General features: G+C 39.1%; 2 protein-coding genes across 2 annotated transcripts in view; both read right to left on the bottom strand.

Annotated features, from left to right (window-relative positions):
- Nucleotides 1-12570, bottom strand: part of LOC139448513 (transient receptor potential cation channel subfamily V member 6-like) — a 68332-nt gene that overhangs the window by 51996 nt on the left and 3766 nt on the right. The gene's annotated exons all lie outside the window — the stretch shown is intronic.
- Nucleotides 7608-9896, bottom strand: LOC139448924 (transient receptor potential cation channel subfamily V member 5-like). The gene has a single exon (XM_071230437.1). It carries the CDS (start codon nucleotides 9894-9896, stop codon nucleotides 7608-7610), a length of 2289 nt encoding a protein of 762 aa, XP_071086538.1.

Genomic DNA, 12570 nt, shown 5'->3' with positions numbered 1-12570 from the left:
AATGATAAACATTATTCTGTTCCAGGGAACTAACTCAGTAAGGATAAGATATATAGATGAACAACTTTTTATTACAATTATGAACGACGTTTCGGTGTAGGTTTTAACACCGTTATAAAGCAAGTGAAGTACAGAGTATGGTTGACAAGAATATATACAGGACGGGGGGCAGTGTTTATACAGTTGAGTACGTTTAAGATGAAGTTACACCGGAGTGGACAGTCTTGTGTTCTGGGTTGAAGTGTTTACCTGTTGCCTCTATTTCTGGTTGTAGTTGCTTTACTGGCTTTCCTCCACTGTCGTAAAAGAAAAGAACCTACCAAAAATACAAAGGGATGTTACTCCGCGTTTAGCATGATTCGATAGTGTGGAATAGGTTGGGGCCCTGGTTTGAAACTGGCCTTGACCGAATATTTTCATTTCATCGATGTTGTACCAAGAAAGATACGAACAAATTGGGAACAAAGGAAATGCAATGGTAATGTATTATTTAAGATATGAGCAAACAAAATCAGACATCAGTATGAATGTAATAAGGTATGTTCATATGAATGAGAAAAAGACTTTCAATAAACTAAACGTTTGCATATAATGTTTAATTGTGATGATTGTTAGTGGACGCTAATTGAAGCGCTCGTACAATGTCTACCACTGAACTGTCACAGCTGATGCAAAGTATTGAAAGTTACCTCCTCTTGTTAAAGAAAAACGGAATCCATGGGAGCATGACATCAGTAACCGAGAGAGACATTATAGGAAATGGTGCATGTATAGGCTTATCGTTGTTCCAAAGGTGTGTATCTAACAGATCGGACGTGCGACATATCTACATGCATAGCGCGGAAGGAATACTCTAAGCGATTTACTTCATTATAGCATCATTTCCGCCTCAAGAGGTTTCATAAACTCGTGTTACGCTTACAAATCAAAATTAACAAAAAGGTTCTCCGAGTTTGTGTGGCAGTCTGAACGAGGGATTAATGCTTAAGTCTTCAAAATAAGGGACAAACAACAAAATTGTTCCACATACTGGTTTATTACAAGTCTAGGTCACTATACATCGAACGATATACATGTGTTTCAGGTCCGGTCACGACTGGTTACAAACCATGCGCAGAAATATATGGAGACATTGTTCCAAGAGGTGTTTGTGTAATATCTGATAAACCAATGGAAGTATTAATACACCAATGATGGACCAAGCAAAATTCTTATCTGTCTTAAAGACAGATCACCACAGGCAGTACAAATGAGCCAGAAAACACTGAGTTTATGTTAAACTAAGCTAAATGCTTCACAACAGCAAAATTCGCCGGGCACAGTATTCAAATTACATAATTGGGACCCGGAGTAAGTCTATCTGGCTAGCTTTCCAGCCGTTCAATCTTCAATATACTTCTCAGTGGTGAAAAAGCTCAAAGCTAAACTAAGTCTGCCTCAACACTCGAGATTCATAAAATCAATGCTACAGTTCAAACAAAGGTGATTATAAATTCCGCAACACTGTAGGCGTTAAACGCTTTCATAATCATAGTCTTCCAATATATCTGACACATCACTCGGTTGACACATCGGGTTCAAAGACTGGGAAAGTCTCAAAATAACACTAGCACATAGATTCTAGCAGAAAACGCCACCGTAAAACACACGCTATATCATTATGATAAACATGATAACCTAGACTAAAATGGTGTGACTGGGCAAAAACTAATACAATTATCTCACCATACCGAAAAAACGTGTGTGTACAGACAGATCCCGGCAAGCTTGCCCTCGGAGCCAGACGCTCACTAAAGCTCGTGCGGCACGCACGGCCTTAAGTAAACTTTTCCAGAAGGCCCGGATGCAAAAACACACGTATGAAACGAGGTACTATCCTGTTCCGGTCGTTGCTAAGGTAATCAGTTCTGTAAATTTCCGTTACAATACATCGACTTGTTACCTGCCTCCTGGTTTCAAGTACCTCAATTAAGACATTGGACTGGGACAATTTCTAGGCTTCCGTCCGGATAGGAAACAATAGGCTACAAGATCTATGAGTGTTGATGAGGAAGAAGTAACACGGGTTGGTTCGTTAATTACCTGTTCGAGATAATAAACTGACTTTAATTGTTCAATACTGGGATGAACGTCTCTTGATAGATTCACATTAAAATCACCAATCCCAGTAGTAGGTTGTTGTGCCTTCTCTATAGAACGTGCCAACAATTTATGCCTTATAAGGGGTGGATATTTGTGCCCAAACTGCTTCTAGACCCTGTAATTATAAATCAGCCCTGTGCTTATAAAATACTGTGTCTTGTACATATATGGCGACCCCACCACTCTGTGTCATTATATCCTTACGCAATCGTGGGTGAAAGAAGACAGGTAAAAGAATTGCTTTGTCAGAAATAACGGAGTGTAGCCATGTTTCAGAAATACAAATAACATCGTATTCGTAAAGTTCTGCATAAACTAAATAAATTTTCTCTCTAAAGCTGCAAACATTGATATGGATGATACTACGACCATATTTGGTAGGACCAAGATGCGGATGTATATCGCCACAACAAAGCAAGCATGTTAATAATTCTGTATACCTCTTACTCCAAACATGTAGAACAATATCGAAACATAATAAACATTAACATCAATTTTACCCCTTAGGTCATTACATAATTTTCAATGAAATAACCCAATTCTCCTTCAAAATTGACTAATATCCCCTCCCATCGAACACGCAATGTTTTACACAAGAGGTGGAGAATTGGGTATGTTTTGTTAAATATAACCTCCTGTACCAAGTAGTGAATCAAGTTTAAATTATCTGGTTATTTGTTGTAGTTATGTTCTGTCTTGATTCATACCACAGTGAGTTGATATTTAAACAAACAAGAAAATAAAAACAATGAGCTTATCAAGCATGAGAAGGGCGAGAGTATAATTGGGACCAATGGAGTAGAAAACGGAAAAACAAACAAACTATGATACAGGATAGTAAGAAGACGGTATCCAAATGTGTAAGCAATATAATCATATACAGGGAAAAGGATGAGTTTACCAACTGTCACATTATACAGTTATGTCAATGATAATATAATCTTCTGATCATCTACTCATTGTCAGAACTGCACTCTATAACTGTATGATCAAAGATAATTTCCCAAACTTGAAAAAGTAAGAATAAAATAAAAATTAAATTAAACCAAAAATAACAAATAAACACACACAAAAACAATAGAATATTGGTGTATGGACAATAGGTGTAGGAAATATTTGTGTATGGAATATGGGTGTGTGGAATATGGATGTGTTAAATATGGATGTATGGAATATGGATGTATGGAATATGAGTTGACGGAATATGTGTGTATGGACTATGGGTGTATGAAATATGGATGTGTAGAATATGGATGTGTGGAATATGGATGTATGGAATATGGATGTATAGAATATGAGTGGATGCAATATTGGTGTATGGATGAATGGATGTGTGGAATATAGGTGTTATGGAATATGTGTGTATGGAATATGTGTGTATGGAATATGAATGTATTGACTATGGATGTATGGAATATAGATGTATGGAATATAGATATGTGGAGTATGGATTAATGGAATATGGATGTGTGGAATATGGATGTATGGAGTATGGATGTTTAGAATTCTGGCTCTTTCCTGTAACATGAACTACTTTTAGAAACCAGTCAAATGTTAAGGGTATATTTCTTGCTCTTTTACATGGCATGAACTATTATCAGAGTGTGTGAGTGAGTTGTGTTTAACGCTGCTTTTAACAGTATTCCAGTAATATCACGGCGTGTCAGCTTAATGTGGGAGGAAAGCCCCAAGTGATACAGACGTTTACCACTTCGGTGAAACCCACGAGCACGTGTATGGTACTGACAAACCTAGAAACATAATCGAGGCGAATCGGGATTCGGACCCACAATCATAGGTTTCTTGTGTGCCCAGGGACGCAACACTGCACAGCGAATTGCTGCGCCTTACAACTGGGAAAACGTCCAAACACTCTACAACAACCTCCATGACTTCACTAAAAGCCCAAATGTGCTATTTTTGATAGTTTAAACAACAAACCTATTAAACCCATACATTATCGAAAGCTTTGGTAAAATCAATAAACTCGTAAAGATATTCATATTCATAGCGCGCATCACAAAGCTGTTATGTAACGATAAGAATACTGGTGAACAGCTTTCCAAACGAACATCATAATCCGGCGAAATGAGTCATGATCAAGTGAGTCTTCTTTCTTCTCATATACTGTTTTAATTATACCTGTCCGCTAGTGGTCCAGTGGGTAGAGTGTCTGCTGGGAGAGCAGAAGGTCGGTGGTCTGATCTCCAACCATGTGACATTTAAAGATCTTGCTTGTTGTTACCCTGCCTGGCGCTTGGCATTAAAGGGCTAAAACAAGGACTAGTCTGCCCGGAGTCAGTGTGATGTGTCTGAGTGGGGTATTCATGTCAAACTGCGGCATGGTATCTCAGTGATCTAGCGCTATACTGCCGACATTAATCCGTACAGACAGACACACACACTTATGTCTCACTTATGTACATGCATAAAACAACTTTGTGAAATAAACATTGATAAAATGTACAGAACCATTCAATAGAATTATGAGAGTTAAATTATCATACAATTCGTACAGATATGCAATAAGGATGATCTAATAAAAGGTTATCCATATAAAAGATGCTTTCTACGATTAAGAATTAAAAAGCAGTATAAAAGTATAAAAGTATAAAACACACTGGCATCATTAAATATATAAAACAAAGTTTGTCAATATCAGGTTTATCTAACTTAACAATACATTCATTAAAAAGAGGTGCCCTGATATCGTCCTGCCCTGCCTGCCCTGCCCTGCCCTGCCCTGCCCTGCCCTGTCCTGTCCTGTCCTGTCCTGTCCTGTCCTGTCCTGTCCTGTCCTGTCCTGTCCTGTCCTGTCCTGTCCTGTCCTGTCCTGTCCTGTCCTGTCCTGTCCTGTCCTGTCCTGTCCTGTCCTGCCTATGATACGCAGTGAAGCAAAACATGAATCCCGTCTTCTACGCTGTCATTAGAGTGAAAAGACTTTTCATTTAATGGCTCTATGATATTCAGCAATTTAACCCAAATAGCCGCCCGGTAGTCAAAAAATGACCACACCTTACTATCGTACAATTCGGAATAGGTTTGGAAATGCATACCGCCTTTGTTCTTTTCTTTGGAAATTAGCAAGCCCAAAGCCCTAATAGTAGACCACGCTGCCGTACGTGCTATTGCAGTAAAATCTAGGTGGCAATCGAATTTGGGTAATGCAATACATTTACGTTTTTCTATATTTGTTGGAATTTTGCAACTGGCCGTCCCATAAGAAAGAGTTCTCACCCGTTGTTAGAAGATTTGGCAAACGTCTCATATTGTTTATTCATAATATTGAAAGGCTATGGGCTTATGGTACAATGCGATATAGAAATGGGTGTATATGCAATTATTATAATATATTATTAATTTTGAAACAAACCTAGTATAATATTTACCAATCAACTGCTGGTAAAATCAATAGACATGCCCACATATGCATAATAGTGTGCATCACAAAGCTGTTATCTACCGTTAAGTATACTAGTGAACACCTTCTGCAACTAAACATCATAATGCGGAGATATGAGTTGGCATCAAGTGGATCTCCCTTATTCTGATATACTGGTTTTAGTATACCTGTCAGCTCGTTATCATATACCACGCCAGTGGGAAAGCCAACGCTGAATTGACAAACGTAGAGAGGTCCCAGTGAGGAAGCCGTTTCTTCACGAACTTAGACGGTATATTCATAAAGGTATCACGTTATCATGACAAGTTGCTCATTAAACAATTACAGATAAAGAAGAAGATGTGTATTGAACACAGCTATTGTATTCTAAGCCTTGTGTAACAATGACCTCATCAAAGATTTGTTTCTTGTTTGTATAACGTCGCAATCAGCATCATTCCAGCTGGCGGCCTGTAAATAATTGAGTCTGGACCAAGTAATCCTGTGATTTTAATAGTTTGATAATAACTATCCACGCCGTCGGGATATTATGACACGGTAATGAACCAAGTCACCGAGCCTGACCATCCGATCCATTAATTTGCCTCTTGCGACCAGCAAAGCTTGTTGGGGACCAACGCAAACCCGGGATTCCCACGGACATCATGGTGGTACAATCATAAAATAACCAGAAGTCGACGACAACAATATAGACCCGTGAAGATCCGGGGTAGAAAAAGGTCTTCAGAAACCCATGCTTGATGTAAAAGACGACTATGCTTGTCGTAAGAGGCGATTAGCGGGATCGGGTGGTCAGGCTCTCATCGGTTGATGCATGTCATCGTATCCCAATTGCGTGGATCGATGCTCATGATGTCAATCACTGGATTGTCTGGTCCAGACTCGATTTACAGACCACGGTCATATATCTATAATATTGCTGAGTGCGGCGTTAAACATCAAACCAACGACGACAATACAAAATATAACAATATACACAACCAATAAATATAAATTATGGCACATCAAAAAGGTGTGAGCGTCACACTTAAACATCACTCCCCTTTAAGTAAAACATGCATCCATGTCTTAACTGTCATTAACTAGGAACCGTATAAGACATATACTTAAAAAACAATTCAAGTTCAAGAAACACGGATCGTAATAGGTCAATGTTCATTTGTAAAATTCTGGTAATAATCACAGGACATGTATGAACTTGGAGGTTCCTTTTGGATGTTTATATTCATCGGTGGCGGGTGTGGTGACGCTGAGTATCTTCGCTTGTTTTCCGAAAATGGATTGGTAATTAATCATATCAACATTAGTAACACATACACAAAGCTAATCTTGTCAATCTATGGTCAATCTTAGAGAATATCTTGCGAAGGTATGAGTGTCAACACTGTGACAGAAGTCCGGCGTCAACTTGCACTGCAATATTTTTCTACAGATTATACAATCGCCGTCCTGAAACAATCGCTCTTGTGTTTCGAAGGAGCAAGTGAGTGAGTGAGTTTTTACGCCGCTTTTAGCAATATTCAAGCAATATCACGGCGGGGACACCAGAAATGGGCTTCACACATTGTACCCATATCGGGAATCGAACCCGGTCTTCGTCATGTCAAGCGAACGCTTAAACCACTAGGCTACCCGATAAATCTGGTGCAGTTGGATATATACACTAGATTACACACAGGTGTCATGACGTTTTCACAAATAACATCAACATATCATCTTGAAGAGGTGAAATTCTAATCCTTCACAATAAACTATCTAACATATCTGGAACATTTTCGGGTTCATAAACACCACATTTTGAACCAATCAGACTTTTACACAGACCTCTCAGAAACAAATGTGTAAGTGAGCCATTTTCTAGAGATAATATTTTTCCAGATATGCCAAACAACAAGTTGTTGTTGTGTAGGAGGCAAATGATTGTAAGCTGTAAGTAAAGAACCCTCTATTTGCCCGAAGCCCACAATAGTGCATGTGTTAGGTCATATGTTAGCTATTGACAATGATCTAGTCTTCAACTTTGTAAGTGACTTGTCACTTTTTCTATGACGTCTTGGTTTATTTATGTTCTTATCCCATAGTCATCAATAACTAGATACTGGACAGTTTGGGTTCTGTCGCTACTGGTTGTCATTTCCTCCGCTACCTTTGTTTTGTGCAGTAGGTTGTGCAGTGATCTAACAGCCTTCGACGTGACAGTGTCTTCAAACGTATCTTCGGATAAAGCGTCTCCAACTCGCACACGATCAATTTTAAGAAGATATCGCGTACTGCCATAATCTGTCTTTTCCTCTTTCCCGATGGGCGTCCTCAGACATTTAGGTAGCATATCTTCAATGAATAAGACAATGGACAATCTCTGTAGCCACAGCAGTTCATCTGTATTCTTGCAGTTGTCACATGTTTTTGTCATTATAGCGATGAGGATGTTGAGGAGGAACATCTGGATGAATATCACAGAAAGGACAAAGACTGGGATAGATCCATGCCCCCATTCTTGCTCAAGCCCTTTTATCTCTTCGTGACCGGTCATCATTTTAAACATCGTCATTAGACTGATAGTGAAGTTCCCAAAATCTGAGTTTTCATCACAACATGTTGAGTTCTCCCTTGTTGAGATTCCAGGCGGACCTTCCGCCATTGACATGGAATAGTGCATTGCACTAGTAAATGCTAAAATCATTATGAAAATGATTGGTATAAATTTCAACATATCCGCAAAGAGGACCTTCTGTAACATAACTGTTATGTAGCTGAACTGTCGGATTCCTCGCAGGAAGAACGTTGTTGACCACCAACCAAAGAGCAATGCTATCACCAGCCAGTAATTACTTGTAACAGTTTCAGCATTCCACGCCGTGTCAATCAGTAACGCAAAACCAAACAGCACAAATATACATCGGTATATGCCATTGTGATGCAGTATTGTAAAATGAAAAGGTTGCCATGAAACAAAACTCCGAAGAAATTCTGGAATTATATAAAGGAGGCTTATGACCAATGAGACGCCATTCCAAGCCTTGATGTTCCAGGTCTCCATATGGTTTGCTCCAGCTTTGCGGATGACAAAAGTTTTGCGTTCAGAATGGTAGGTGAGTGTACTCATTAGCAATAAGTGAAGAAGCAGGCCGACATAGTAACAATGCCAGTACTTCTCCCACTTTAAGTACACCACTTCTCGGACAGTGTAGACTTTCAGAAAATTACATGCCTTCTCTGTCTTCAAACTGCTTATGATTTCCAAAATACTCTGGTTCGTACTTCGTCTAAATTGCTTCCAATAGGTCACTATGGGACATTCCACTTTGCCGTTTGCCAGCCCCTCAGCTCTGTGTCCTGTGTTCATGAAGTCAGGCGACATCTGAAGAACAGCTTTATCCCAAGTTCCCTTGTCAATCTCTGTTACATCACAGTCGTAGATATCAAAAACGCCGTCGTGGCTAGTGAAGAACTTGTATGCATCTTCCATATCAAGGATGTGTTGAAACACGTTGTCCAGACCCAACACGGCAGCAAGATGGAGAGCTGTTTGATTTTGTTTATTCTCTAGTTGTACATTTTGCCGCTTTTTGCCGCTTTTTGCCAAAATATCAATCATGTTGATGATGTCCCTCTCTTTGTCTGGATAGAAAGATGCGTACAGGACCAGCGAGTGAAAAACTGTATTCCCAACACTATCTGAATCATGCAGCTCAGCGTTATTGTTAAGGAGGAGTTTTACCATCGTCTCATCATTCTTCAAAGCAGCAATGGACAAAGGTGTCCCTCCTAACATCACAGTGCCTCTTAATTTCTTTCCTCTTACTTTACTTCCCATCGCCTTTTTGAGCAAACTATGATGTTTTTTATCATTAATTTTCTTCTTATCTTCCCTTATCAGTGCATCAATCATGCATTCCGGAAGAAATTGCGGACGTTGATTATCCTTCATGTCTGTCATGTCAGTCATGTCTTCCTGTAGATCCAGCTGATCTGTTGTGGCAGAGCTGGCCATGGCAATGGCAATGTGGAATGGCGTCTGTCCACAGTACTCATCGCCCTCCCTCTTACAGTTGATTAATCCTGGATCACAATCAATTAAAAACTTGGCAACTTTATTCCTTTTACAGCTGACGGCAATATGAAGCAGCGACTCTCCAGAATCTGACGCTAGTAATGTATCACGTTTGTTCTTCTCCGCATCAGTAAATCTATAGCTTACTAGTCTTTCTTTGTTGATCCCCTTTTCGCCTTTGTGCTCCCTCTTATTCTCTAAAAACTTAATCAATTCGTTTTCATCCACGGTCTTGTCCATTAAGTTGGACACAAGGTTCAACATGGGATCTTCAAGCACGTGTCTGATCGTTCCCATTTTAGAGTTTTAACCCTGAAAATAGATAAAAGAGGACTCTAACTAATTTACTGCCTCAATCGCTGTAAACAATCTGCGGTATTTCATGGGGAGAATTATTATTAGTTATTGCCAACTGGTGGGTTTTTCGAAAGAAGTGATTTCAAATAAATTGTTCTGTCTGAGGTAGATTTCGGACCAATAACAATGCAGGAATCCTTGATGGGGTGAGTGAGTTTAAGTTTAACGTCACATCGGCAATACTTCAGCCATACCGTGACGAGGGGAATCCTTGGTGCAAATTGAAATATCTTTTTTCATCTGCTGATGGAATATTCCATAACAAAGAAATTATCCAACGACACATCGGACAATTTTGACGAACGAAAGAAGCAACTGGCCTCGCACTTTTGGTCTGTCACAAGATCTACACATCATCCAATCATCTGGAATTAAGACATGCAATGGTCTACAGGAACCAGACATCATGCAAACAATAATGGTACAATACACACGCTTTTTCAAGGCGATGTTCCGAATAAATACACATGTAAAGGTCAATCCTGATATGTAATTGAATACAAAAATAGTCCTACTGATTGCATTCTGCGACTTATTTCTTTCTGACAACATAAACAAATCTGAAACCCACACTGTTTCGTAGTATCTTAAAAGAGGGATGTCCATGAGAATGAATTAATAACCTGTACCTATCCACCTAAAAGAATATCACAAGTGTCGGTTCTATCTGTTCCTCTAGATCACAGTTATCAATTGGTTAACCTGTTTCACCATCAACCTGAGCTCTGTGCAACTTAGGATCGTGTTAAAACATGTATGGGAATGTATATAGTCCAGTTGACTATGGCACATAAATAAAGTCTTTTAATGTGTTTTCTTTATTATTCAAGTTCATGTCGCATGTTACCTGTAATGTCTAAAGTTTTTTCTTCATTAATCATCGAAAACGTTTTTCTTCTAGCCTCCATTGCATCTTCTGTTGGAATAACGAACGTTATTATATAATGTCCGAGGAATGGTGATTGAATAAACTGTGAAAAAAGCACACATTGAGTACCTGAAGGAAACTACGTCATGCATTTCAAGAAATATTTTTCAAAACAAAAAGCCTTAATTTAAAAGTATGACTTAACCCTATTACCATAAAACATTATTTGCATAGTGTAACGATTGCACCTAAGGTCTCTAGCAATACTGCGAGTTCAAATTGCTTTCATAAGTCCTGATCCTCAAATTATCTCAGGTAATAATTAGTGATCGCACATGTCTATATATTCTTAGTGGGCAGTTCCTACCCACAAAGACGACGACTAAGAGGTAACTACTCTTGCGTTTTGATTACGAAACATGTTCACGTCCTTAATTGTTTGGAATTGTATAGAATGCATAATGCTTAGATTCTAAACGTGTTCAAAATCTAAACCTAAATAGAAATCTGCTTGGTGTAGTTTGCTCTGCCATGGTTACACCAGGATACGATGTAATTGATCACTTAAATGTAAAGCATCAATGCAAGAGAGTAACCAGTCTTGATTATCCGCTGAAACAGATTCCATTTAGCGTAACGGGCAAAGTAACTGTGAACATTATATGAATGGATCGCCAAAAGTCAGTGAAAGTTCGCGAAAAAGGGTAAGTACGACCTGATCTGTCGGTAGCACCCGCCATTCACACAATTTGCATAAAAAAGTAAGTATTTTTAGAAATTTAATGGTATCCCACAACGACGGACATTTTTCTTCTAATGCTTGATTTCACTGCCCTAAGATTGAATTTCCCCATGACTTTTCGAAAGTTTGACATAACAGTTATTACGACAATAAATCTTCTGTAACCATAAACACTTCAAATGGACTTATAGGTACGGAGTTAACTGACAAAGACGACAAATGACCACATTCCTCACTTTTCGTGAACACGTTCATGTTCCAAACATGCTGAGATTTTGAAAATGTTGAAGTCTTGGCCCATTGCTAGTGTTTAATATTATATAATATACTAGATTTTAATTTGTTATGAATCATTATTCAGTAAATTTGAATCTGAATGGTATTATGTACAAGTGATAGATTCTGTTCATGTATGCACAAGTGCAGTGTTATAACAGAGAGTATTAATACCGGGAAGATGTTCTGATTCCGCATACTGCCAACAAAACACATGGTCATGGTCGGCCATCAGAAGTAAGATCAGCTTTGAAAAGTAACCGCCCGAATATAGAACGGTTTCGCCCAAACACACCCCAAAACATTGCACGTGGGCCATGCAATTCCTCCGTGCACGTGGATGTGGGATCATTCTAGATTTTGACACTTCAGTGAACGGTCTTCAAATCTCCCAGAGCCATTAGTATTGTTGATTTCCATTATCAGGAACATGTAAGCTATCTACTCTTGCTTTGATGCAGAATTTGTGATCAGATTTGAAATGCGTCGTCAACACCGTGATGAACACCTAAGGGTTATTGGCATGCTTCAAACTAGTAGAACTAGTTGCAGACTTTGGAACATGTTTCTGCAGACATAATGTTAATACTTCGCCCCGCACAAGGCGCGGACCAGAGGTCAATGCCAGCCCGGGATTGAATAATCAGAAACCAGGCTTTAAGGAAGTGAGCCTAAACAGTCAGTCAAGTCACTGTTCACTTACGCCAGGCCACCACAGTATATGTTAC

This window comes from Haliotis cracherodii, unplaced genomic scaffold (assembly GCF_022045235.1).
Source record: "Haliotis cracherodii isolate W230 unplaced genomic scaffold, xgHalCrac1.p SCAF_7, whole genome shotgun sequence".
Classification (NCBI taxonomy): Eukaryota; Metazoa; Mollusca; class Gastropoda; order Lepetellida; family Haliotidae; genus Haliotis; species Haliotis cracherodii.
The sequence above is the reverse complement of the archived record's forward strand: the minus strand, read 5'-3'. Positions and strand labels throughout refer to the sequence as shown.

What these genes read in the sequence shown, in the direction of transcription:
- LOC139448924 (XM_071230437.1), bottom strand. Translation starts at nt 9,896, where the DNA reads ATGGGAACGATCAGACACGTGCTTGAAGATCCCATGTTGAACCTTGTG.